A 26,163-nucleotide genomic window follows, 5' to 3' on the forward strand; every position below is an offset into this window, starting at 1 on the left:
CTGACCCCTCTCTCCTGAAGTGCAATATGGCGCCCAGCCTCCCCCCTGCCCACCTGCCCCTGTGCTGTGACCTGAGTGTTTGTGCGGCCTTGTCTCCCCCGTGCCGGCCCCAGTGCTGACGCCCGCCCCCCCACCCCTCCCGACAGGCCCCCTGGGGACAGGGAGCTCAGAGCAATAACCCCGCCCCCAGCCCCCACCCAGGAGGGCCCCCTCCCCCAACCCCATCAGCCACCCCGAGATTTACTACAAAAATAAACGAACAGAAAGAAGTGTGAGATGCTGGATGCCCAGCATCGTCATGGGTGACCAAGGCGGCTTGGGGGTGGGGGCCGCAAGGGGTGTGTGTGTTGGCAGGGGGGCGGCCCTGGGGAATCAACATTAAGACACGGAATCTGATGAACGCAGAGGTGATGCGGTGGGATAGACAGAGAAAGCAATGCCAGACAGTCTTGTGGGGGGCGGTTTCCAGACGCCATTCTGGGGCCCTTCCCCGCCCTCACACACTCAGACCTCTCCTTAGATAATATATATTAAAAAATAAACCTCCAATTCAGGGTATAAAAACAGAGCAAAGGCACTTGGGGGTGGGGGTTGGAGGGCCTGGACAACCCCCCCCCCCACCCAGGCAATACTGAGATGGCCCAGGAATGGGGGCCAGGTGGTGCCCCCCCGGAATGAAGCCCTGAGTCCCCCAAGTAGGAGGGAGAGAAGGCCAAAGCCAGTGGGAGGTGGCCGGGGGCAGTGATCCCATCTGGGCGCCCCCCCACCCCCACAAGGCGTGGCCTGGGGCAGCCCGGCTCCCTCTCCTCAGGCCCCTGGGGTTGGAGACACTGGGTAGTCACGGTTGTGCAGTGGTGGGCGCCCGCTCCTTCTTGCGAAAGACCTGAGGGCAGGGGAGAGGCAGGAGCAGAAGGGAGACGGGAGGAAAGATGGATAGGGTGGAAGGGAGGGTGGGGAAACAGCACAGAAGAGCCAGAGAAACAGAGATGGAGACAGGAGGCGGAGTGGGGAGACGCAGAAAGTCAAAGATGGAGGGAGAGAAACCGGACGGGGCTGTGCAGCCGTTAGCATCCGATGCGGCCGCTCTGGCGCCTCCTCTCTGGACTGTGCCCGGCTCCCCCGGTCTTCCACTCACCTGCCTGGGGCAGGGGACCTCAGGTACAGCCAGACTGGGGGACGGTGTTCTCCCCAAGCTGAGACAGGAGGAGTCTCAGGCGGCAAAACTCCTCCTCCACCTCCTGGTTTTGGGGGATCATCAGTGAGAAGGGCTCCTCCACTTAGTCAGCCCCTTCCTCCCTGCTCCCACTCCCAGGCCACACCACCTCCAGCTGTTTAATGGTCTCCTCCAGGCTGAGCAGCTCCTCCCGAATTTCCTGGGGCTGTGCTGGGGTCGAGGGGCTGCCCCCTGGGACCCCATCCCCTTCGAGGGGAGGCCCTGCCCCGCTGTCTTCCTCTGAAGGCAACAGGAGCTGTTTCAGGGTCAGCACTGGACAGGGGTAAGGGGACAGAGTCAGAGGTGGGGGGGCGAGGGCTGGAAGATGTAGCTGGGGATGGGTGAGGGCCTACGGTGGGAAGGAGCTTCTGGTTAGCAAGACCTGCGGAAGGGGATGCGAGGAGGGGTGCAGGGGTGTGAAGCTGGGGCCGAGGGGGAGGGCACCCGGGGAGAGGCTGCACTGAAGGTCAGGGGCAGGGGTTGCAGGAGGCAACTTGGGGCCACCAAGGACGGCGGTGCAGCCTGGGGCTGTGCATGTGGTGGACTGGGTGGGCTTGCTTCCGGTGCCTGAGCACAGGCAGGTGGGAAAGCAGTGTGGGGGCGGGCGGTGGCCGCCCTGCGCGGGTGGGGCTGAGCTACCTTTCTGAAGGGCCTTGGCGGCGAGCTGGCCCTCGAGGCCTTGTCTGGAGAAGGGCAGGAGGGAGTTGAAGAGTCTCTCCATCCGACCTGGGTCGGGGAGCGGAGAGGGGGCTCAGACCCTGCCAGGCTTCCTGTGGAACCCTCCCCCCAACTCATCACCCCTCTATCAAGGCTCACCATCCGCCGGGGGCATCTCTCGGCTGCCATTGCCGTTTTCGGAGCTGCTAAGCAGGGGTTCGCGGGTGCTGGGGGGAGCAAGTGCCGGGTGACCCCACCACCCTGGCCCTGGTAGGCAGCCAGGGCAGGGAGACAGGGAGCTGGAGGTGGGGAAGGCAGGGAGGTCCGGAGATAGAGACAGAGGTCGAATTTGGGAGACAGGGAGACAGAGAGGCTTGGCCAGTGGAAGACAGAGAGGCCTGGATTGGAGACAGATGGGCTGTGGCGGGGTGGGCGCACACGCGCACACCCCTTCACGTGCATGCACAGACACACGTGCACATGCACACACATGGAGACTGGGCTGGAGCGCGGGTTCTGGGGACACACGGGGAGGCTGCCCCTTGACCTCTAGCGCCCTCTCCTGGCCCCCTCACCTGCTGGGGCCAGGCCGATGTTTGGGTCTGGAGGTGCGGGCGGGGACCTTCAGGGATCCAGCGGTCTCGGTGATGAGGCTACACCAGCTGAGGAGACAGGCCAGCCCCCTGGGCCATCAGAGCCCCCAGACCCTGGGCCAGGACATTCCTCCCCTCCCTGTCCCCAGAAACCCTGGGGCCCAGGCCTCCTCCTCTTCCCCCTCTACCCACTCCAGGTCTACCCAGGAACCCAGACCCACTCACATCCTCCGCTCGGACACTGTCTGCGCCACCAGCTCGTATATCTGGGCCTCCTGGTCCCAGGTAAAAATGACATAGAAGGCTTTGTGATCTGCAAGGGGAGGGAAAAGCGAGGCTCAAAGCCAGGGTCACCCCAACGTGCCCCTGGGGAAGTCCCCCACAACCTTAGGGCTCCCAGGACTCAACTTACCCACTCTGTCCCCCTCCAGAACCCTCCCTCATCTAATCAGGAAATAAGTGCCCCATCTGCTCCACCTACAAGACTTCCAGGACCACTCCCAACATCATGGCCCCACCAGGTTTCAATTCCTGCTCCCTATGGCCCCCAAGAGGCGGCCAGGGCATTTTTTCAAAATACTGCTTAGAACTAGCAGCTCTTCTGTGCAAAAACCTGGGGGCAGTTTCCCATTTAACTTAAAATCCACAAGCCAGCCTGGCACCCCGGCCGTGTCCTGTCCAGGGTCCCCCTACCCAGCCTCAGCCTCAGGGCTGCCAGCCATCCCCCCTACCCCCCCGCCCCTGGGCGCAGAGCATGTGCGCCCAGCTCTTCGGAGGGTTCCTCCGCCATCCTGGGGACGGCCGTGCCCGGGGCCTCACCGGTGGCCACCTCGCGAGTCATGGCGGAGGTGAGCCGCAGCACTGGCCGCAGCATGGTCTTGCCATCGGGTGTGGGTGTCAGCGTCCGGTTGTGCGACTTAAGCAAGAGCCGCTCGTCCTGGCGCTGAAGCAGCAGCAGCAGGTCATTCAGCAGCAGCACGTGGACCTCTGCGGGTTGGGGGTCAGGGCTCAGCACCCCCACCTGACACCCTGGCCCTGAGGTGCCCTCCCCCCGCCCTGCTCGCTGCCCTGGCGCTCACCCACAGCCTTGTCCTTCGTCACCCGCCACGTCAGTGGGCCCTCGTAGATCAGCCTCTTCTTGGTGATGTCTAGGCTCTGGAGGCAGGAAGGAAGGGGTGATGGCCGGTGAAGGTGGGGTGGGGGAAGGTGAGGATGACCCCGGGGGGGGTCGGTCAGGTCAGCCCATTCCCCGCTGGGAAATAAGGGGGGTGGGGTCAGAGCTGAGGGGCCCCTCTTTCTTCCCAGGTGTGCTATCAGAGAATGCCGAGGGTGGGCAGAGAGGAGGGGAGGGCAGCGGGGAGGGCACCTTGAACTCGATCAGCATGGGGTCGTTGCTCTGCCGCAGGTGGGTCAAATCCAGACGCCTCTGATAATCTTTGAGCCGCTAGGGGCAGGGAAGGGAGGGTCACTAGCTTCCACAGACCTCTGCACACGCACACCCTCCCGCCCTGGCCCAGGGCCCTGTGCAGCTCACCAGCAGGTCCTCCATGTCCCGCACGGCAAGGTTGACATGTTGCAGAATTTCCCGGCAGCACTCGGCCGCCCGCTCCACTTTCTCCCGTTCCACCGACTCTTCTGTGGGCAAAGGGGGAGACCGGCCCCGGGGTGAACCCCAACCCTGGAAGCTCCGGGTCCCGACGCCAAGGCTGGAGGCCGGAGAGCCAGGGTCCGGCAGGACGGGGTGGGGCCGCTCTCTCTACCTGTGTTCTGCCCGATGCTCTGCAGAAGCAGGGGGTACTTGGTCAGACGCTGCATCTCCGTGGGGATCATGTCCTTCAGCTGCAGCCGGCGGCACCGGGGCCGGCTCTCGGCGTCCTGCAGGAACAGCAGCTCTGAGACACCAGGACACCGGCCCCCCTCCCTGGGGACCCTGGAGCCCGGACCACCTCCCACCCCACCTCACCTGCACGAAGGTACAGAACCGGGGCTCCTTGCGCTGTTTGGCTTTGAGCTGCTCTAAGGCGAATGACTGGTGGCTACAGAAGCGGGAGGAGATCTTCTGGAACCACGAGCCCTCAGGACCATCGAACTACAGCGAGAGGCAGGCCAAGGAGGGTGTTTCAGGTGGGCTGGAGGACAGGGCTAGAGCCCCAGACCCCTGGGGCTTGGATGCGGGTAAGGTTGAGACCCCGGGCCTGGGTTCCAGGTCCCTAGCCAGGAGGAGGGGGTGGGGGGCGGGGCGCTGGAGGGGCGGGGCGGGGCAGTGGAGTGGAGGGGCGGCGCAGTGGAGGGGAGGGGAGGGGCAAGTGGGCGGTGCCTAGGCTGGGCGCTCTCACCCGGGCCAGCAGCACATCTCCGATCTCCTCGATGAGGTAGCCACTATCCTGCCTCCGCTTCATCAGGCAATCAAGGAATAGGGCTGTAGGGAGCAGAGAGGAAAGGCGGTGCTCTGTCAGGGTCCCCGAGATCGGATGCAGAGCTGGTCTGGTGCTGGGGAATGGGGGGTTGGACTGCAGGTGGGTGTGTCGGGTCCTTGGGGCCGGTGACCGCCCCCTCGCCCCGACTCCCCGCCCCATGCCTGTTGATGATGTGTCCCCTGGGAGGTGAGCTCTGGGGATCTGGAGTGTGGCCCTCCCCAGTGCTAGACCAGAGGCTGCCCGGGGTCAACGGCAAGGCAACGGAACAGAGAGCTGACAGGTGGGACGATGGGAGGGCCACAGCCCCGCACTCACAATGCACCTCGATGAGCTCGTCCAGGCTGGGGAAGATGTTCTGGAGCTCCTCCTGGGAGTAGAAGCCCCCTTCCGCCATGGGCTGGTAGAAGACGTCGTGGAGCACGCGGAGCATGCGCACATGGGCAGCCTCCGTCACCAGGAGCTCTGCGGGGACAGTGGACAGAGGAACAGTTGGGGTTGGCGAGCATGCAGACTCTGGGGGTGTAGGGGGGCCCTCTCAGAGGCAGGCTGGGGAGGGGATGGCACAAGGATGACTCTGGGTGGAGCCACTCGCCCCTGAAATAGCCTCTGATAAGTCCTCCATCCCACTGCCTTTCTCATATGGTGGCTGCAGCCAGCCAAGGGGACCAGTAGTCCCAGTTTGCCGCATACCATGGGCTTCCCAGGACATGAGATTTTCAGTGCTAACTAGGTCGTGTGGGCATGCACACTGAGTCATGTCTGACTCTCTGTGACCCCATGGACTGTAGCCCACAAGGCTCCTCCACCCATGGGATTTCCCAGGCAAGAATATTGGAGCAGGTTGCCATTTCCTCCTCCAGGGGATTTTTCCCAACCCAAGAATCGAACCCATGTCTCCGGTATCTCCTGCACTGGCAGGCAGATTATTTACCAACTGTGCCACCTGGGAAGTCCCCAAACCAGGACAGTCCCAGGCAAATCGGGGACAAGTTGGTTGCCTCACTGCGTGTAGCTGCGTTGCAAGTCTAACCATCCAGCAAGTTTCTCAGGCTGTTTCTGGCACAATGACTCTGACAGGTTGATGGCCTGGGATCCAGGGGCCTCCAGGGGGTGCGTGCCCGAGTTCCAGTGATCCCCCAAATCCCCAGAGACTAAATGCATGATTTTGTACGTTAAGCATGTATTTCTGGTGAGAGAAACCGCCATGCAGTCCACCATGGTAGCCACTAGCCATGCCAGTAACTCTAAATTTTGCTTAATTAAAATGAAACATAATGCACAATTCAGCTCTCAGTTGTGCTCACCACACTTTAGATGCTCAACAGCTGTTAAGTGGCTGGTGGTTACCATGTTGGAAACTACAGATATTTATTGCATGTGACCATCATTCCAGAAGGTTCTATCAGATGGCACTGGGAATGTTTTGATCATTACTCTCAGAAGGACCTGTGACCCAAAGGGCATCTATCCACTGCCCTAAAACTTCTGAATGAGAATCCTTCTCGGCCATTAAATAATCTGTAAATTAACTTCCAAATGAGCTTCCCAAAACACTCTACATCTGGCAAACCTCCCTCAACACAGACACAATTTGAAATCACAGGGAAGGAGTAAGATAAAAATGGTATCTCTCAGCTCAGAAGCAAGCATTGCTAAGACTATATTATCTTCCCAAACTTTTCTGGGTGGGAATCTTTTTCTCCCCTGACTGCTCAAGATCATAGTCGTAACAGCAGTCACAGCTGAATGCTCTGACCCTGGACCCATCATTGGGCTGAATGCACGAATCCTCTCATCTTCATCTCTGTGGGGCTTTTAAGGGAGGAGTTATCACTAGCCACATTTCACAAACAAGGAGACAAAGGCTTTTCCTAGAAATGCAGCTTTTATAGACCGTTTCTGGCTGTGCACGTCAACACCGTCCCGCACTACAAAAAATCATTTAGAGAGGACTTCCCTGGTGGCCCAGTGGTTAGGATTCTGTGCTTCCATTGCAGGGAGGGAGTGTGGGTTCAATTCCTGGTCAGGGAACTAAGATCCCACATGCCGTGCAGCATGGCCAAAACAGAAAACCATTCCTTGGAAACGTCACTTCCAGCAGCTGCCTGCCCATTCGTTCCCTGGGATGTTCTACAATTTAGCTAACAAATGGCCCTCTGAGGGAACTGGGCAGCCTTCAAGCTCTGGTGTAAGCAACACCAAGATGGCCATCCCCCTGCATCTGTCTTTGCCAGAGGTGGGCTGTGTCCTCGGCCGCAGTAGGCTGAAGGGGGTGGCACTCACCGCTGATGACCTCCTGCCGCTTCACCTGGCTCTTGGGCAGGCTGTGCAGAATGTCCTGGGGGACAAGCTCTCGCCAGCCAGGCGGCTCCTCCGGTTCCAGCTCCAGTCCTGAGCGGCCCGGCTCTCCCTCGTCTCCAGGCTCCGGGCTGTGGGACAGAGGCCTCGTCAGGTCCCCGGTTCAGGGCATCCCAGGAAAGAGCCTTTGACTCCTTCCACGCCCATCCCCTAGGGCGGCCCAAGCTGTAGACCGGCCCCCAGATCTCTGGAAAGCAGCCGCTCACCCCTCTCCTGTGACCACTGGAGGCCCACAGTGATCTCAGCATCCGATATCCCCCACCCGGGCCTCCCTGACTCTACAGGCTGCCTTGGTGGATGGAGGGGGTGGGGCAGTGACGTACGTGGCTCGACGGGTAGGGCCAAGCACGGCCGTGGCGGAGCTGGGGTCCATGTCCACGTCGCTCCGGGAGCGGCCCCCACCCCGGCCCTTAGCCCCGAGGCTACCCCGGGAAGGCCGGCGGCGGTCACTCACCCGCAGGCTCTCTGAGCGCCCCAGACGCCCTGACAGCCTGGACCCCGAGGCCAGGAAAGAATCAGGCCCAGACAGAAACAGGGAGAGACCAGGACAGGGAGAGATGGGAGAGACCAGGACAGGGAGAGACGGGGGGAGACCAGGACAGGGAGAGACGCGGGGAGACCAGGACAGGGAGAGACGGGGGGAGACCAGGGCAGGGAGAGACGGGGGGAGACCAGGACAGGGAGAGACGGGAGAGACCAGGACAGGGAGAGACGGGGAGAGACCAGGACAGGGAGAGACGCAGGGAGACCAGGACAGGGAGAGACGGGGAGAGACCAGGACAGGGAGAGACGCAGGGAGACCAGGACAGGGAGAGACGGGGAGAGACCAGGACAGGGATCAAACATGCAACAGAAGAGAGGAGAGAGTCAGGAGGACCAGTGTAACTTTGGGGTAGGGGCAGTGGGGGGTGGTCAGAAGGGATACTGAAACTGGTGGAGGAAGGTCAGGGACCGGGAACCCAGCAGGGAGCGAAGGACTGCCCCCTCCCTTCCCCGAGGCAGGGGGATGGGGGCAGAGCCAGGAGGCCAGGGCGGGGAGGGGCAGTTTCAATACTTAGCTCTTCGGCTGGGAGGGTGGTGTCCCCACCCACCCCTCACAGGGGTGTAGGGGAAGGGGTGGCCCCTGGGGAGAGGGGAGGGGCTGGGAGAAATGGGGGAGGGGCTAGCCCTCCCCCTACCCAGGGCCCAGGCACCCACCTCTTCCACTTTCTGGGGAGAGAGGGGGACAGGGTCAGAGGTGGACCCAGAGGGAACCCGACTCACCTCCCCCACCCACCACAGGGTCCCCAAAGCAGCGGCACGAGGACTGGCAGGGGGCAGAGCCTGCCCCCCAACTGTGAGGGGGACAGGGCCCCCGGGCATGGAGCACAGAGGGCTAGGGGGAGGGAGGGAGGGGGCGCTGGGAGGCAGGAGCAAGGAGGCTGGGCTGGAGGCTTAAGAATGGGGGGGGATGGATGGAAGATGGGGTGGTGGTAGGGGCAGAGGGAGAGGGGCCAGGAAGACCTGAGAGGGGGTAAAGTGGAAGAAGAGGAAGGAGGAGGAAAGGAGGGAAAGAGGGAGCAAGGGGAGAGGAGAAAAAAAATCAGTGAAAAGGGAAGGAGAGGAAGAAGGGAAGGAGAAAGGAGGAAGAAGGAATGGAGGGAGAGATGAGGAAAGACGGAGCGGAGGAAGAGGGGTGAGGAGGCGAAGAGGGAGGAGCAGGGCAGAGTGGAGATGGCTCGGCTGGGGACGGCAGGCGCAGTGGCAGCACGACTCCCAACACGCGTCGCCCCCACCCCACCCCAACCCAGCCCGCGCCCAGCCCCTGGCACCTCTCTGTGTCGGCAGCCTCCTCCGTGCTCTCTAGCGGCGCTGGGGCGTCCAGGCTGGCTGGGCCCTGCGGAGGCGGGTCCCCCACCTCCAGGAGGGCATCAACACCTGCAGGGACAATGTTGAGGGGGGAAGCAAGGCTGTCTGGAAGGCCCCTGCGGTGGTGAGACCCCCACCCCCCTACACCCTGGGGGCCTCCATTCCTTGAGCCATCCACTGCCTGGCCGACACCACGTGGCTGCTCTGTATTTTAGTGGGACAGACAGATGGAAGCTGGTAAAGAACCTGCCTGCAATGCGGGAGACCTGGAATCGATTCCTGGACTGGGAAGATCCCCTGGAGAAGGGAAAGGCTATCCACTCCAGTATTCTGGCCTGGAGAATTCCCTGGACCATATAGTCCATGGGGTTGCAAAGAGTCGGACACGACTGAGTGGCTAAGCACATACGCAGACAGATGGAAAGAGCTCTGAAAACATGGCCATGGGCAGCCAGGGCCCAGTGGGCGAAGATGTCGCAAAACTGGGGTGCCAGTCTCCCACCTGGAGAGGAGACTGGATGCCTCCACATTCATTCATTCTCCCAGCACTCCCCTGGGACTTGTGGGAAGAGAATGTATCCCATTTGGAGGGGAGGAGGCTGAGGTTCAGAGAGAGGAGGGGCTTCTAAGACCTGACACAAGCAAGTTGCAGAACCAGGATTTGAACCCAGGCCCTGGCCAAGTGGCCTTCTCGGGGGGGAGGTCACACAAGGAGTGGGAGACATTTCCATAGAGGAGCCAAGTTCACCGTTTAAGGGGGCTGGTCGGTCATGGACTCAGAGAGGGTTCTGGGAAATGACACCATGGGGGCTGATGGGAAATGTAGTCCAAGGAGGTGGGGCAATCCATCACCAGGACAGAGGTCAGAGCTTAGGAGGAAAGCCGTGGAAAGGGTAAACCAGGGGAAGGATGTGGTTATCAGTTAACACTGGTGACAAGGAGCAGGGAGGGTGGAGGACCAAGGGGCTGTTTTCCTGGGGGGTCCAGGAAACTCACCTGGCTCCCGGTCAGGGCTGTCCCCAGACAGAGGATGCAGAGAAACTCCGGGGCTGTCCTGCCCAGGGCCTCCAAGATTCCGGTCCCGGGAAGGCGCCCCCTGACCTCCCTTACGTTCTGTAAGGCCCGGCTTCTCAGCTGGGGATGTATCGAGGGAGAAAACGGAGTATGAGAGTCAAGCGACTGAAATCCACAAGGGCCGAGGGATCTAACAGGCCGCTCTGCTCGGTCCTCCCCATCGCCCAGAAGACCCCTCCTCCACCCTCGGACCCAGGAGTCCCAGCCCCTTGTCCCTCCTCCCTCAGACCTTGTGGGTCCCCCCACCTCCCCTCTTAGGTCCCCAGGATGGATGACGCTCTAGATTCAGGGCCATTACCATCAACCTCGACCTTCGGGTTTCGAATATCTGGGGGTGAAACGAGAGATGGGACTGTGAGGTGGGGGCAACATGGGGAAGTCAGGGCGGGGCCAAGGCTGGGCACCTCACCCTGGGTCTCTCCCCGGTTCCAGCGGGCGGCATCCAGGAAGCTGCTCAGGCCTTTCTTGGTCTTGGTTGGTTCATCTGACCGCCGGTTCCCTATCATCTGGGGAAGGGGTGGGGGGAGGCGGAGCTGGGCATTTCTGGACCGATGTCAACAGAGGGCTCAAACCTCAGGGGCGCAGAGGCTTCCCAGCGGGCGGGAGGGAAGGCCCTCTCTGGGGAGGAGAAGGCCAGGTCTGGGCGCTCAGGGAAGCACCTTTTTCCGAAAGAAGTTCCTCCCGGACTTCTTGTCCCCGCTCTTGGTCCGCACCCCAAGGTGCCGCATGTACAGGCTGATGGCGTTGACCACGGCGGCACTGTGGGGAGGGGACAGTGAGGGCGCACGGACAGACATGCAGGCTCCCAAGGACGCAGGGACCCCGCCACCCCTACAGCTTCCCCTCCACCCACTTCACACCCCCACCCCACAACCACTTCTTGCTGAGCATCTGAGCAAAAGCAGAGAGAGGAGGTTCTAGGGAACGGAGCCAGGCATGCAGCTCAACGCCCAGGCCCCCAGCTAGACCCTCCCCCCACCCCGTTTCCTCGGGCCGTGACACCAAACTCCCCACCGGCCTCTTTGCTTCCATCACCTCTTCTCCTCATCGTTAGAGATGGTGTGCCTGTAAGAAGAAAGAAGTCTGTGACCAATGTGCTAAGCCTGGGGTCCCTGACTACCCAGCACAGCAGGTCACTCACTGTCCCCTTCAAAGCTGGGATGGGGGCGCCACTCTGCCGAAGCATCTGGGACAGACAACTGCTGGAGGAGAGACCCTCACTCGGGGTGGTGGGAGTTGCAAGGGCAGGACCCAAAGCACAGGCCTGAATGCAAGACCACGGACAGGACCTGGGAACTGGGAGGAACCCCCAAGCTGGGAAGGGAAGATGCAAAACCAGATGGGTGAAAATGCGAAGACTTCCCAGGTGGCACCAGTGGTAAAGAACCTGCCTGGCAATGGAGACAGACGTTAAGAGACACAGGTTTGACCCCTGGGTTAGGAAGAGCCCCTGGAGGAGGGATGGCAACCCACTCCAGTATTTTTTCCTGGAGAATCCCATGGGCAAGAGAAGCCTGATGGGCTACAGTCCGTGGGGTTGCAAAGAATTGGACATCACTGAAGCGTGCACACAAAGGCCCCAGAAGTCAGGAGAGGACACCAAATGCGTGGAAATGGCCCTTGAAGCTGCAGAGGGAGTCCGGAAGCGGACGGGACGAGGATGGGATAGCAGAGGGTGCCCCCTGGGCTAAGGAGAGACCTGCCCCACTCACTGCATCTCCTCCAGGTGGGTCAGTTGCCGCTCAGCCAGGTGCCGCTCCCGGGCCTCGTAGCTGGCACGGTCCCGCGCCACCCAGGCCCCCAGCTGGACCAGCTCCTGCTCCCAGGGTGTCATGCCCATGAGCTTCTTGGAGCGGAAGTCCTCCAGCTGCCGGACCACGGCTACCTGCTGGCTCTGCACCACCTCCTGCACAAACTGCCGCTGGAGCTCCTCAGGGAAGAGGTCAGGCCGTGTGCGGTCTGCGGGGACAACGGGGACCGGGCTGGGGGCCAGTTCCCTGGGCCGTGAGTCCGCCCCTAACCCTGCCCACCCCTGGACTCTGACAACCATGCTTCCTTGGGCTGGGGTGGCCATGAGACAGGAAGGCATCTCTGCTGTCCAGGGACCATGGTGAGAGCATGGCCTCCCACCCCAGAGGGCTCCTGGTCCCTGCTAGAGACCTCTCCCTCACCCCAAAGTCCCCTTTCGTCTTCTTACCAAGTTCAAAGGCCACAGCAGGAGGGACCATCACTCGTAGGATCTGCTCAGGAGAGAGAATGGAGTGAAGGGGAGGACGCAGCGGTGAAGGGGCAGCCATGAGGGGATGAAGGGATGGTAGCCCAGGCGGCAGGTGGGAATGATGCTCTGATGGGAGGAGCAGTGGATGGAGAGCCAGGCTGGCACGAGGTCTCCCACCGGGCGGGCCAGGCCTCCCTTCACGCTGCCCTCAGCAGGGTGGAGGTTGGGAGGAGCAGGGTGGCTGCCCAGGGGGTTGGGGATGGGGGCCCCCTTGAAGGTGTCTCTCACCGAGTGCTTATCCAGGAAGCTGTGGTAGAAGTCGATGAAAGCTTTCTTGAACTCCTTGGGGCCCAGGGAGCCCAGCATGTCCGCATGCAGGCAGCAGAGCTAGGGGACACAGAGCGTGATCCATCCTCTTCCCGCCCCACCCAAACTGCACTGCCCCTTGGAAAGCCTCGGGGTGCAAACCCTCTGGGAAGTGCTCCCCGATGTCCCCCATCCCCACACCTGACTCCCTCACAGCTGCCCGGGGCCACTGCACCATTCCCTTAATTTTCTCTCCTGTGAAATGGTTCTTTGGTCTGTCTTCTCTCTGCTGCTGCTGTTACAACAGCTGCTGTTACACCGCCCCCAGCTATACTAAGAGGGCTCAGTGCGTCCCGACACTGTCCAAACCCTTTACCTGCATTAATCTGTTCAACCACGGGGAGGACCATCATTATCCCGTGTTGCAAATGAGGAAACAGTAAGCGACAAAGTTGGGATTGGATTTCTGGCAGTCTGTCTCTGCGACTCTCCATTGCAAAGCAATACTGTGTTACTCAAGGGGATGCGTGTGTGTGTGTGTGTGTGGCAGCCAGGAGGTTCTGATTCATCAGTGTCTCAGGGCCTAGCGCACAGCGGGGCTAAGCACATAAACAGGACAAGTGACGGTCGCTCACTCATTCATTCGTCAAGCATTCCCTGAGGTTGCCCACGGAGGAGCCCTCTGCTGGCTGACACTGGCAATGCTGCGGGGCCTCCAACCTGTCCTGGCTCCTGGCAGACTCTCATCCAGTGAGGGACATGCTCTCAGTCGGCTAAGGACTCGCCCCAGGAATCTATGCCTGCCCCCTCCCCACCCCCCCCAAAAATAAAAACTCCATCTGAGGCTAACAGGAAACAGCCCAGGTGACCACAACCATCTCCCGGCCGCTCCAGCCAACGAGGTGAGAGAAGAGCACGAGGACAAAGCTCAAAACGCCGAAGGCCATCTGGGTCACGTTAGTCACACCCCAGCCCTGGCGAGGCCTCAGTTTCCACATCTGGAAAGGGACACAGCAACCAGCACAATCCCTGGGCTAAGTTCCAGGAAGGCAAGTTCCAGAAACACTCAGGCTCAGCAGGGGGACTCCTCTGCCCAGAGGGCCAGTGCCCCCAGGCATTAGGGAAGGCTTGGGGGGGAGAGCATTTTTCTGGCAATTTCCTGATTTCCTGTTTCTGAAACTTTGGTGTCAGTCAATACAGCCTTCTCTCTGCCTCCCCCACCCCTGCCGCCAGGCATCCCTTTCTGCCACTTCCATCAGTCTCCTTGTTTTCTGGAGGGGGCTTCCCTGGAGGTTCCAGGTGGTGAAGAATCTGCCTGTTTCGTGAGAGACCTGTGTTTGATCCCTGGGTTGGGAAGATCCCCTGGAGAAGGGAATGGTTATCCACGCCAGTATTCTTGCCTGGAGAATCCCACAGATAGAGGAGCCTGGTGGGCTACAGTCTATGGGGTCGCAGAGTCAGACACGACTGAGCAACCAGCACTACGACCCACGTCCAGTACAGAGCAGTGCCCTGGTCTAAGCCCAACTCCCGGCCTATGCTGGGCTGTGTGGGGTCCTCATGGGGCAGGACCCCAACCCACAGAGCCCTCTCCAGCCGGCACCCAGCCTTCTTCCTCCCTAAGCCACCTGCCGGGTTCTCTAGACTCTGTAGGCGTCTCCCAGATAGTAGGGCTCTGCATCCACACCACCCCGGTATTCTCTGCCTGATACAAGTTTTCTGTAGCATCCATTATGTCCTCTGTGCCTCGCGGGCTGCTTGTAGCAGGCTCCTTGTTTCTGGACCAGGGCCTGCTGTGCTGCCTAGGCCCGAGAAGGCTACTGGCATTCTCCCAACCACCAGCCCTGAAGCACTGACTGGAAGCACCTGCAGAGAACTTAAGATTCTGGGGCTAAGGGCGCTGTCACTGACAGGTGATGCTGCCACGGGCATGGGAGAGCAGCTGGGGCATGGTTTTTCTCCAGGTTGCTGGATTCTCCGTTGCTCTGAGAAACTGCACCCTGCTTTGCTCAGAAATTTACACTGGCAGGTGCAACCTTGTCTGGACCCCATGGCTGGCTTCCTGGCTCTCAAGCTGTGTGCTCTGGGTCTCTTTCCCAGACCCTCCTGACATTCATCCTCACGGGCCTAACGCACTGAACACTGCGGCTGGTCCCAGCCCCGCCCCCGTGCCTCCCGGCCCCGCCCCCGTGCCTCCCCGGCCCCGCCCTCACCAGGGGTCCCGGCTCAAACTGCATGGCCACGTGCTGCAGGAGGGCCATGAGGTGGGCCGGGCGCCGCTTCACCTGATCCAGGTTCTGGAACTGGTTGTTTTGTTCCTCGGGATTCTGTGGGGTGGGGATGGGAGTGAGACAGAGGGGGACAGAGGAGGGGCTTGTGGCTTGATTCTCGCCCCTCTTCCCCGGCACTTCCCCGAAAGGATCCAAGCTGGGGGGGGGTAGGGGTGCTGATGGTGCCATTGCTGGGATGGTGGCCAGTCAGGGGGTGGGGAGGATGGATGAGACTTCATGTTCTAACGGTGGGTGGTGAAGAGAGAAATCAGGAGAGATGAACGAGGATCTGTGCTGTCATTACGGGGAGTGGGCAGCGATAAAAACTGCGATCAGAGGAAACCGGCTGACAGCTTGTGCTGTGATATCAAAAGGAGGCACTGAGGATGGGGTGAGGGGATGAGGAAGGAGGTATTAGGAAGATGAAAGAGAGATGGGGTCTTCCCTGTTGGTCCAGTGCTTAAGAATCTGCCTTGCAATGCAAGGGATGCCAGTTCGATCCCTGGTCTGGGAGGACCCCATATGCTGCAGAGCAATTAAGCCTGGGCGCCTCAACTGCTGAGCCCACGTGCAGCAGCTACTGAAGGCCTCACGTGCCTAGAGCCTGTGATCTGCAACAGGAGAGAAGCCACCGCAGTTGAGAAGCCCACCCCCGCCCCCCCCCCCGCCTCGCCCGCCACAACTAGAGAAATCCCGAGCTCAGCAATGAAGACCCAGCACAGCCAAAAAATAAACTAAATACATCTTTAAAAAAGAGAGAGAGATGGGCAGAGACAGAAGGCCAAATGACAGCATCAGAGGATGGAGAACAGGGTGTAAGCTGACACAGACGCTGAGCATGGGGCTTGAGGGCTGGGGCCCCAGGGAGCTTGAGACAGAGGCTTTTCCAGCCCTCGTCCCTCTCACCGTCTTCAACTCAATCTCAAAATCCTCGTCCTCTGCCCCGATGATGCTGACGGGCACCAGGCCGGGTCGGGGGGGCCCTGGGGCCTGTGGAAGGGGAGGGATGGCTTCAGCCCACATTGCTCCCCGAAGCACAGCGCCCCCCACCCAACTCCCTCACCCCTCGGCCCTCTCCACTCACCGCCCCTCGGGCAACGTCTTCTGCCTCCATGGGCACTGCCGGGCTGGGGGAAGAGGAGGGGCCGCGGTTAGAGGGGTGGGAGGTGGGGAGAGCAGGGCGGTTACTCACAGATTCCTGGCCCAGGTGCGAAGGTGAGTAAACAGCCTCCTCTCCCCCCCCCATCCTGGCCTCCACAGCTCAATGGGGCCTCTGTGTGCCGACAAAGAGCCCTTCAGAGGCCAGCCAGGGCGGGGAGCCCGAGGACAGGGAGCCGCGTGTGGGGGGGAGCTGGAGGCCAGGAGCCTGGGTCCATGAGAGAGCTGTGGCCCAAGAGCCTGCGATTTGGGGTCTCCTGATGAAGGAAGGGCCTGGGGGCTCTTGGATCTAAGTAAGGGAGGAGGGGTTGGGGAGTTGCGCCCTAGGGGGGCTGGGCTTGCAGGCCAACAGAGTTGGAAAAGTTAGAGGGGAGCTGGGAGGGAGACAACTGGGGTGTGGGGGCTTGCCTCTGACCTGCAACAGGCTTGGGGCAGGATGTTGCCTCTGAACCCACCAGCCCCACTTCCTGTGACAGGAAATCACAATAGCAAATCCCCCAACCCCCAGCTCTCTCTCAAGAAAACAAAACTGCGAACCCTCCTCCTTCAGGGACCAAGAGGCCTCAAAGCCACTTCTCTCCCTCGGGGCCCTGGCATCTTTCCGGCTCCCATCCCAGGAAGTAAGGGACGGCCATCAGAGAGCTCATCCCCACAGGTGCCTCTCCCTCACCCCACACCCACCTGTCCTGTCTGTCTGTCTGCCAGCTTGCCTCTCCCCAGCTGCTGCTCCCTGGCTGTCTCTCCCTTGAGTCTGCCTCCTGTCTTTTGCCTCTTTCCTCCCTGATTCTTCATTTTCACTCTCCCTTCCTTCAGCCCCGGCTCATTTTCCCCACCGTCTCTGCCTCCCCTCCCCCCACATCCGCCGAGGCCCCACGCTATCTTCTCTTGCTCTCTGTCTCCCCTCCTCGCTCTTCTCGGCCTCTGTCTCCCCACATCTGGTCCCTGCAGCCACTGTCCCCGACCTGTCCGTGTCGCTCGCTGTCTCGCCTCTCTCTCCCATCTCTCGCTGTCTCTCTCATCTTGTCTCCCTTAGAATCTCCACTTCTCCCTGTGTCTTCCCACCAACATCGTCGGTGTTCTTAATTAGTCTGACTAATGCCACTTGAGCCCGTGTGTCAGGCAGGAAGGAGCTGTGGAAACGGGTGGGGTGTACCACGAGGGGGGCGGTTCTCCCCACAGCCCAAAGCTATTTATAACCCTCGTCGCTTGAGTCCCATCCTTCTCCTCTTCCACTGGCCTCCTCCCTAACACTCAATAAACGGCAGCCGGCCTTTTGACTCTGATCATTAAACAATGATGCCTTCTGGAGTGTCCAAGGGCCATCCTTTGGGTTCACCCAAGCAGGCCTCATTTTGATTCTTTTCCATAAAGTGTGTTTGTCCAACATCCAAGCTTGGGTGACTTCAGATCTGAGCATTGTTAAATGTTCACATAAATAAAGTTGCAAACCAAGGCAGAAGAATAGTAGTAATTATTTATTATGACAGCTGAACCTACACTGCACTCACAGTGTGCTAGGCGCTGCTCTAAGTGCTTCTCACAAGTAACTCACTGAAGCCTCATAACCACAAGCAGCCCCAAGCTATCATTACTCCCATCCGAGACAGAAAACCTTCACCAGGCCACCAGCTGCAGCTTCTGGGCTGGAAGGCATGACCATGGACACGGAGGGTCCACGCTCATCCCACTCAGGGGTGGGTGGAAAAAGTTCGACAGAGGCAGGGGTGATTCCAAAAGGGCCAGGGCAAGGACAAAGGTTTATCTGAGCAAATGCTTAGGTGCCAGGCAGGCCTCGGAACGTGCACTTGATATGTATTACATCCTTCATCCCTCATCACCACGATAAGAAATAATAGCCAACGTGTAATGTGTACTAAGTGCCATGAAGTACAGTATTAGTGCTTGACAGGTATAAACTCAATCCTCTCAGTGACCCTGAGCAGTTGTCTTATTACTGCTATTATTCCCATTTTACAGAGGAGGAAACTGAGGCACCTTATAAGAAGCAGTGCCAGGATTCTGACCCAGGCAGGCTGGCTCCAGAGTTTAACTCCCAGAATGTGCTGCTTTGAGAGCATGGGGAATCCACACGCCCACCTTAGGAAACTGAAATCTCAATCAAAGCTGAGAGATAGCAGGTCTCCCTATGGTGTCCGGGTACGTGGACACCGTGACCTGGGCAGGAGTTCAGACTGGACTCAGCTGCTCCACAGAGGCCTGGGCTCAGAGAGGATTGGGGAGGAGGGTGGCTCTTTAAAAGATGGGTCATGAAGGAGTCCTGCAAAGTTAGAGAGTGATAGGTGGAAGCGGTCAGATGGATCTAAAGGCAACTGACAAGGCCTGCGGTCCAGCAGAGAGGATGCTGTGTGCATGGGGCTGTGGAGATGAGGGCAGGTTGACAAGGTCCTTAACGGTGGGGGTCCGAGAACAAAGTGGGCATGCGCAAGGACTACATGGGCGCCTGCGTATTATGCAGGGCTCAGGGTCTACATCAGGCTTTCCTTGCGGCTTAGACCACAAAGAATCTGCCGGCAATGAGGGAGACCAGGTTCAATCCCTGGGTCAGGAAGATCCCCTGGAGAAGGGAATAGCTACCAGTATTCTTGCCTGGAGAATTCCATGGACAGAGAAGGCTGGAGGGCTGTACAGCCCACAGGGTCGAAAAGAGTCGAACACGACTGAGTGACTCACAGTTCAGGGACTATAAGATATTAAGTGGATGACCCTGGTCTCCAAGAACCTCTGGGAGCCTTAAATAAACTAAAACACAGAGTAGTCAAGGTTAGTCCTTGGAATGCCTAAGGCCCCGGATTCTGCTTGACACATGGTGGTCTACAAGGACCCTTGGTCCACAGGACCATAAGTCACACAGGATCGTTACGTCCATAAGGGAAAGAAGCCAGTGTGGGGGACCTCTGGAGATTTAAAAGGGGTACAGAATTCTATAGGGGAGTTTGGTGGTCCCCGAGACGCACGGTCCACAGGGCCCCGGATTCTAGCAGATGCTACTGATATATCGAAACCCCCCTTCTGTAAGGAGCCGCACCCCCACGCGGGGTCATCAGGACCCTTTAGAGGGTCTGTAGGATCTAGTGATCTACATGGAACGTGGCAGGTCTACACAAGCCCCAAATCATATGTAGGACGTGGCGGGTGTACACGGGCCCTAAATCCTACACGGGACTTGGCAGCGTGCATGGTCAGGGATGCTGGGGAGGACGTGTGGTGTCAGGGTCTGACGCCCGCCGGGGGCCGCGTCCCTCACCTGCTCCAGGTCGGAGGCGAAGCACCGCAGCAGCCAGAACCGAAGCCTCCGCGCGCCGGCTCGGGCTCCCCCACCCCCGACTCGGAGTCGCTCTAGCCAGCCAAGAGTAGGCCTTTGCGTCCAGCGCCACTCCTCCCGCCAGCCGTTCTAGCCCGCTCCTGCCGGGCTCCAGCCCAGAAAACTCTACTCCTCTTTGCCGGCCGCTCTAGCTCTCCGCTGAGCCACGCAGGCCAGATAGGGCCGCTCTGGCCTGTCTAGGAGGGCTGGCGTTTCCGTATATCGACTGCCCCCGTCACTCTCCTGGACCCCGCCCCCTGCCCCCCGCCCCCTGGCCGGAGGCGGAGATAGTTCCAGCCCCCAGATCAGTGTTCGTTCAATCCAAGATCACGGAGTCGCCCCGACCCCTAGCCGCCCCCCGCCCCCTCCCCCCCCCCCCGAGACTGGGGTCCCCGTCCTATCTCGCCGCTTTAAGGTGGAACCGTTTGAATTCCCAACGCCTATACATTAATTCTCCCGGCAGTGCCCACCCCCCCAGACACCCCCGCACACTTTCTGCTGGGGCTGCAAAACAAAATCCTGGATTTTGCAAACAAAATCCTGCAAAGTAAAATCCTTTCTATCTAACATGCAGAAAAAGTAAATACCTCTCTTCGGGCCTCAGTCTTCCCATCTGTACAATGGGGAACGATCTCCAGTTTTTGTCCCCTACAACCTATTTCCTAGGGTATAATTCCTGACCCAACCCAGAAAAAAACCTTTCCAAAAAATGCTTTCAAACGCGTTCTGCAACTTTCAGCTTCAAGACAGCCTATGGCCTATTGCCGCTTTCCCCTTTGAGTGGCTCTAAAGTATGCAGGCTTGGAGGACGGAGCTTGGCTGAAAGCACCTGCGAGATCAAATCCCAACTCCACTCAGTCTCACGATGTGCGTGCCCTGGGACGAGTAGGTTTTCCTCCTTGGGTCTCAGTTTCCCCACTCGTGCAATGGGAGTGATCATCCGTCCTCCGCCGGACGGTTGGGAAGCTTTGACCCCGGGCTTGCAGCCCTCATCTCACCTTCCGGGCCCTCAGCAAGTATTACTTCTCCTCTCTTTGTCCCCTTTGACAGATGGAAAAACTGAGGCCCAGGGAGGGGCGGCTGCTGGCTCAGCCGGGCCGGTAGGAGGCCCCTCCACTGCCAGCAGCGCCCAGCCCCCTCTCTCCTCCTTCCCACTTCCCCTAGCAGCCGAGGGGAGGGAGGCCGGGCGGGGCCAGGGACGATGTACCTGGTGTCCGCGCGGGGTGGTGACCGGCGGGGCGCCCGAGGTCGGGCTCGGCGATCCCGGGCCCGGTGTCCCGGCTCCCGCTTCCTGGCTCTGGCGGGGCAGGAAGTTGGGGCGTTTTTCCGGAGGCCCCAGCCCCGCCACCCCTCCTTGCTTCCTGCCCGCACCCCGCGCCCGCCCGGCACCTCCGCTTCCTTCCCCTTCTCGCCGCCGGCCCCGCCCTCCTTTCCCCGCTCCGCCCTGGACCTGCGGGCATCGGCCCCACCCGGACACCGCCTAGCTTCTCCCGGCTTTGTCAGTCTGCCCCTCCGCGGGGCGCGGGCAGCACATTTCTCAGATCTGCCTGACGTCGGCCATCACCTCCCTGACGAGGCTGGGGGCCCTGCGTCGTCCCCACCTGCGTGGGGCCGCCCCTGCTCTGAGTCTCTGTGTGTCTCTTGGTCTCTGTTTTTGCTTCTGTGTGTTTCTGTCCGTGTTCTTCTCTTTGCCTCTGTCTCTGACTCTCTTGCTCCGTTGAGGTCTTTCCCTCTTGCTCCCGGGCCTCTGCTTCTCCCTGCTGTCTTTTCAACTCTTTGTCACTTTCTGTCTCAGAGGCTTCTCTCCCCATCGCTGGGTCTGGATCTTTCTGCATCACCATCAGTCATTTCCCCATCTGTTGCTTTTCCTAGAGTCTCAGGGGTCAGCCTCTCCATGTCCATTTTCAGTGGACCCTTCTTGCCTTTTTGTCTCTTCCTGGCATCTGTCTCTGATGCCCTGTCTCCCCGGTGTCTCAGTTCACTCACTCTGTCTCTCCATCCTTATCTCTGTCTCAGTTTCCCTCCCCTCTAGCTCAGACACACTGTACCTCTGTCCTTCTCTGTCATCCCCTCCAGGTCTTCCCACTATCCCCAATTTACTGCCACAAGCTCTCCAAATCCCAGTTTTACAAGTCCACTTGCAGAGAACAGGTGTGGCTATGGTCAGGATTTGGTACCAGTCCCAGCAGACACTCCACTGTGTTTTGGCGACTTAGATGCACATAAATGAATATAACCAGTTACCTGGGACCCCCCCTGTGTCCTCCTCTGCTCAGGCACAGAGCCTGGGGTAGGACCCTTCCCAAGACACTACTTGTTTTTTCAGGGGATGGCCAAGACTGGCTACCTGGTCCCAGGTGTGGGGAGTGGGCAGGGGCTGGGGGAGGAGGGGGCTGAGGTCCTGGATTTCTTGGTTTCAGAAAAGGAAGGGGAATGGTCCCCATGAGATCCATGACTCCTGCGAAGGTCTGCCGTTGGGAAGGATTTATTATCACTAAGTGGCCGTGACAGAGCAGGCAGCGGGGAGGTGACACTAAGGAGGCTGCTATGTTCAGCTCCCCTAGAGGCAGTGATTAAGGGCTCATTACCCGCTGGGTAGGTGGGTCGGTGGGGGAAGCCGGGGGAAGGCAGTAGGGGAGGATCGAGTTAGGGTGTGTGGAGGGGATGAGGACGAGGATGACCTAGAGGGAAGAAGAGTGGACAGTCCCGGGGGGAAGTTGAATCGGGACACTCCCAGGAAAGATTGTGAAAAGAGAGCAGCTTCGGGGGGAAGTAGGGTGAAACACGGGTTGGGTGCATGGCGGGTCAGCCTGGCAGGGTCACGGCTTCTCCAGCTGAGCATCTCCGATGTGGAGGCTGCCCACATCCTGGTAGGTGCCCTGGAGGCCCCGGGAGATGTCCTCATACATGGAGCAGTCATCTAGGTTCAGGCCCTGGGGCGGAGACAAGGTGGTGGGCATCAGTGCCAGAGGCCCCCAACCAGCCTCAAGGAGGAGCCCTAGGAGAACCCCACCCCACCCCGCAGACCTGCCCCCACCTTCCACTCACCTCGTAGAGATTTTCGTCTTCGTAGTCATCCTGGATATCAGCCCCGAATTTCATGTTCTGCCATCGTTTCTGTTGTGGGATGGGGAGCCTCAGTGAGTGGGGGCGGAGGGCGGGCAGATAGAGATCGTGTTTTCAGACCCTCGTGGAGGCCAGGAGGAGTTGAGGGACATGCCCAGAGTCACATATCCTGTAAGTGGCGGGTCACTCTGGGTCCAAGCCAGTGTCCTTTTGATTGTCCCCACTGCCTATTCTTCCCCACAAATAGTGAGAGCAATAATACTAAGTGGCTATAGTTGTCTTGTGGCCTAAAGAGCATTTGTTGTTGTTTTAGTCGCTCGGTTGTGTCTGACATTTTTTGCGATCCTGTGGCCGGTAGCCCGCCAGGCTCTGTCCATGGGACTCTCCAGGCAAGAATACTGGAGTGGGTTGCCATTCCCTTCTCCAGGGGATCTTCCCGACCTAAGGATGGAACCCACGTCTCCTGCATTGCAGGTGGATTCTTTTACTGCTGAGCCACTGTGGAAGCTCAGGTATTCTTGCCTAGGAAATCCCATGGACAGAGGAGCCTGGCGGGCTACAGGCCACGGGGCGCAAAAGAACCGTTCACACCGCTTAGCGGCTGAGCCCACAGGCATGCCAGAGACGCCGGTGGGGGTCAGACATCCGGGATGACACCAGCTCCCATCTTCCCCGTCCTGGGTTACATCTGAAGGGTACAGCCCTCCTGGATAGAGGGACCAGTGAGGCATCCCTGGGGCCAGAGGTGAAGACAACCCTGAGGGGAGACTAAGCAAGGACGCCCCTCTGGTCCCAGCACAGTTTGAATGCGTTCATTCTATTAAATTTTTAGGCCCTCGGCGCCTGGGAGGTGGGCGCTGCCATTCTGCCAAGTTCTAGGCGGGAGGGACTCTTGGGGGTCCGCTAGTTCCCGCGGGGTGGGCCTGGGGGGCGGGCTCACCCGGAAGAGCAGCAGCGTTCCAGGCACCACGGCGCAGATGAGGAGGATGATGCCCTCAGCGGTGATGATGTTGTTCTTGGTGCCCTCCCCCATGTCCAGGAAGGGCCTGGGGAGCGGCTCTGTGAGGAGGGAATACGGCTCAGAGCCCCACCTTGCCGCTGGCCACGCCCCTAGGCCACGCCCCCTCCAGCGAGGCCCAAGACCCTGGAAGCCGCTCCCGCTTTGCAGGTGAGAAGACTGGCCGCTGCGTGAGAGCCGGAGACCCAGGATGCCCGAGATGCAGGCGATGCCGGCACGGGCTCCATCCCGCCTTCCCGACGGATGGACGGGATGGACACTCACCTCGCACGCGGAGGTACGTCCCGCAGGAGCGCTGTATCTTCTTGCCGTCACTGACTTCGCACCTATACATGCCCCTGTGGCTCTTGTTCACTTGCTTGAAGATCAGCTCGCCCCCGGCACCCAGGCTCCCGCGATGCATCACAGGGGGCCATGAGGAGTTGCCTTGGGGGACGCGCCACCACGTGACGTTGGTGTTGCTGCCGTTGTGTATGCACTGGAGGCGCACCTCCTCCCCCACGCTCACCGTCACCGAGGGTGGGCCCCACTCCACCCACAGGGCCTGGCACCCGGGGCCTGCAGAGAGGAGGCAGGCGGGTTGGAGACAGCCAACGGGGACACTGACCCAGCGCGGCCCCTGGTAGCTGCAGGGCTCCTGGCTGCGTGTGTGTATGTGTATGTGAGGTGGGGTGTGGGGAAGTGTGAGTGACACACCCAGAGTGGAGGGGGGGCTGGGAGGTGTCCCCACTTGCCCCTCCAGAGCCACCTCCTCCCTCTGCCCCCTGCTCTGTGCTTCCACCCCCTCTGAGCTCGCTGGCACTTGAATAGGCAGTTCCCTAGGACTAGCAGTGCCCCAGGCCAGGAAGCTCCTTACAAAATCAGTTTGGGCATCACCTCCTCCTGAAGGCCCTCCTGGATTATTTTCTCACCCAGCCCCTGCCTGGCTCCACACTGGCACTTTACTTTGTATAATTATCACAGAACCCATAGAAATCGGTTCTGTCATAACCCATTCTACCAGTGGGCCAGCTGCGACCCACAGCAGCAGGCGTCCCTTGGCCCTGGGCCTCTTCTTGCCAGTTTGTGAGCCTGCCCTGCCCTGTGACCCTGGGTCCGGCCCTCATTCTCCTTGGCTTGCTTGTGTCATGCTGGGGGCCAGGGGTGAGGTCAGGGACTGGGCTGAGCTGGCTGGTTAGGGCTGGGAGGGCCTCAGCTGGGTCGAAGGAGATGGGGCGGCCCAGGCACGGGGGAAGGCCCAGTTCTGTGCCCCTCCTCCTGGGCCAGTCCGCATGGCTGGCTCTGCCTCTTTTGGAGGGAGGAGGGGAGAGGTGGGGAAGAGAAAAGAAGGAAGAAGTGGGGCAAGAGACAGCAACCTGAGGAGTCACTCCAATCTCAGCTCCCAGTGCAAATTTGGGGTGACTGGATGCCTCTCTCAACTCCTTGGTCAAACAGGGTGGTCACAGCCCTGCCAGCTGGCATTGTGTGGGAGGGCAAGGGGGAAGGTCACTTGCTCCCCCAGCACTGAGAAGGGGGTTCCCTAAGTAGGGGGTGAAGACTAGGATTCAAGGCAGAAAAGGAGAAAGATTTTTCTCCCCCTTGAAGCTGACTGCTACCCACCACCGTCCCCTCCCTGCCCCCAGCTCTGGAGCTCAGTCAGTCAAGGGCAACCTTAGTTCCTTATTTTGATCAGGGGGGATGAGCGGCTGGGGAAGGTGTCTCCTGCCCCTGCCTCCCTCCACCGGGCCAGGACGCACCTTCAACTTCGCTGAGCCCCCTCCAGCCTCCCACCGGCCTGTTTGAGACAATCAAGCAGACAGATGCAGTTTCTACAGGGTCTTTTCTAGCCTGCCTCCTGCCAGCTCCTCTCCCTCCCCCTCTGCCTGGGGCCCCTCTCAACAGTCTCCCAGTTCCCACTACCGCCTCCCCCAGCACCTGCCTGCTAACCACATACCCAGGCCAGCAGCGGAGATCAGGAGGAGAAAGATGGTGGCAGGTGAGCTTTGCAGGGCTTGGGGACCCTCAGGCATCTTCTCCCAGTGGGTTGGTTAGTCTGGGTTGCAGCAGTCCTGGGGTACCAGATCCCACCTCGCTGAGCCCCAAACCCCGCCCCACTTCCTGCCCGGCCCTGCGGAGACGGGCTTCACTGGCCCCACTGCTGGGCCCTTTGGCTGGCGGGCGAGGGGGAAGCCCCTGGTGGGGGAGGCTTCAGGCCGTGAGTGGAGAGGAACCACTTCTTGCACCTGTGGCCACCACAACTCCCCTGAGAGGAGGCTGCTTGGGTGGGGGGAAGAGATTGGTTCAAGGCCTGGCTCGTCACTGGAAAGGAAACCCGCCCTGCTCGAGGGAGCCAGGGTTTGGGGGGCCTGCTGCACACAGGCAGTCAAGGGTGGTGGTGGTTCCAAGCTTGGTCTTTGCCTCTCATTGGCCTCGGGCAAAACTTGTCCCCTCTCCGAGCCTGTGTCCTCACTTCTTTTTTTTAGATACTTATTAATTTATTTGGTTGCATTGGGTCTTAGTCGCAGCATATGAGATCTTTGCTGTGTCATGCGGGATCTTTCGTTGGGGCACACAGATTCTCTAGTTGTGGCCATGGGCTTATTGCCTTATGGCACGCGGGATCTTAGTTTCCTGACCAGGGCTCAAACCCACGTCCCCTGCCTTGC

General features: G+C 60.0%; 2 protein-coding genes across 13 annotated transcripts; both read right to left on the reverse strand.

The window, feature by feature from the left end:
* Nucleotides 1–511: 511 nt before the first annotated feature.
* On the reverse strand, nt 512–20,850 carry ARHGEF1 (Rho guanine nucleotide exchange factor 1). 11 transcript variants are annotated; one of them, XM_069550858.1, is made up of 30 exons: nt 20,642–20,839; nt 16,039–16,081; nt 15,861–15,944; nt 14,898–15,011; nt 12,667–12,765; nt 12,358–12,400; nt 11,873–12,119; nt 11,196–11,225; nt 10,820–10,919; nt 10,570–10,666; nt 10,459–10,488; nt 10,083–10,220; nt 9,041–9,155; nt 7,562–7,729; nt 7,164–7,309; nt 5,196–5,342; nt 4,800–4,882; nt 4,427–4,552; nt 4,224–4,338; nt 3,998–4,098; nt 3,830–3,907; nt 3,543–3,618; nt 3,283–3,450; nt 2,689–2,776; nt 2,446–2,532; nt 2,030–2,097; nt 1,853–1,939; nt 1,323–1,486; nt 1,136–1,238; nt 512–883 (listed from the first exon to the last, which is right to left on the reverse strand). In XM_069550858.1, exons 2-29 carry the CDS (start codon nt 16,066–16,068, stop codon nt 1,155–1,157), a joined length of 2,913 nt encoding a protein of 970 aa, XP_069406959.1. In that variant the 5' UTR covers nt 16,069–16,081; nt 20,642–20,839; the 3' UTR covers nt 512–883; nt 1,136–1,154. The 11 variants fall into 11 exon arrangements, with proteins under 11 accessions (XP_069406959.1, XP_069406952.1, XP_069406950.1 ...); XM_069550851.1 differs by having other exon boundaries at nt 9,050–9,155; nt 20,642–20,833; XM_069550849.1 differs by having other exon boundaries at nt 14,898–15,565; nt 20,642–20,818.
* A 1,053-nt stretch (nt 20,851–21,903) lies between these two features.
* On the reverse strand, nt 21,904–25,781 carry CD79A (CD79a molecule). 2 transcript variants are annotated; one of them, XM_069550939.1, is made up of 5 exons: nt 25,452–25,781; nt 23,783–24,076; nt 23,441–23,559; nt 22,483–22,551; nt 21,904–22,367 (listed from the first exon to the last, which is right to left on the reverse strand). In XM_069550939.1, the coding sequence occupies exons 1-5, from the start codon at nt 25,525–25,527 to the stop codon at nt 22,254–22,256; spliced, it is 672 nt and encodes a 223-aa protein (XP_069407040.1). In that variant the 5' UTR covers nt 25,528–25,781; the 3' UTR covers nt 21,904–22,253. The 2 variants fall into 2 exon arrangements, with proteins under 2 accessions (XP_069407040.1, XP_069407041.1); XM_069550940.1 differs by having other exon boundaries at nt 23,783–23,944; nt 25,452–25,769.
* Between the last annotated feature and the right edge of the window lie 382 nt (nt 25,782–26,163).

This window comes from Ovis canadensis, chromosome 14 (assembly GCF_042477335.2).
Source record: "Ovis canadensis isolate MfBH-ARS-UI-01 breed Bighorn chromosome 14, ARS-UI_OviCan_v2, whole genome shotgun sequence".
NCBI classification, from domain to species: domain Eukaryota; kingdom Metazoa; phylum Chordata; class Mammalia; order Artiodactyla; family Bovidae; genus Ovis; species Ovis canadensis.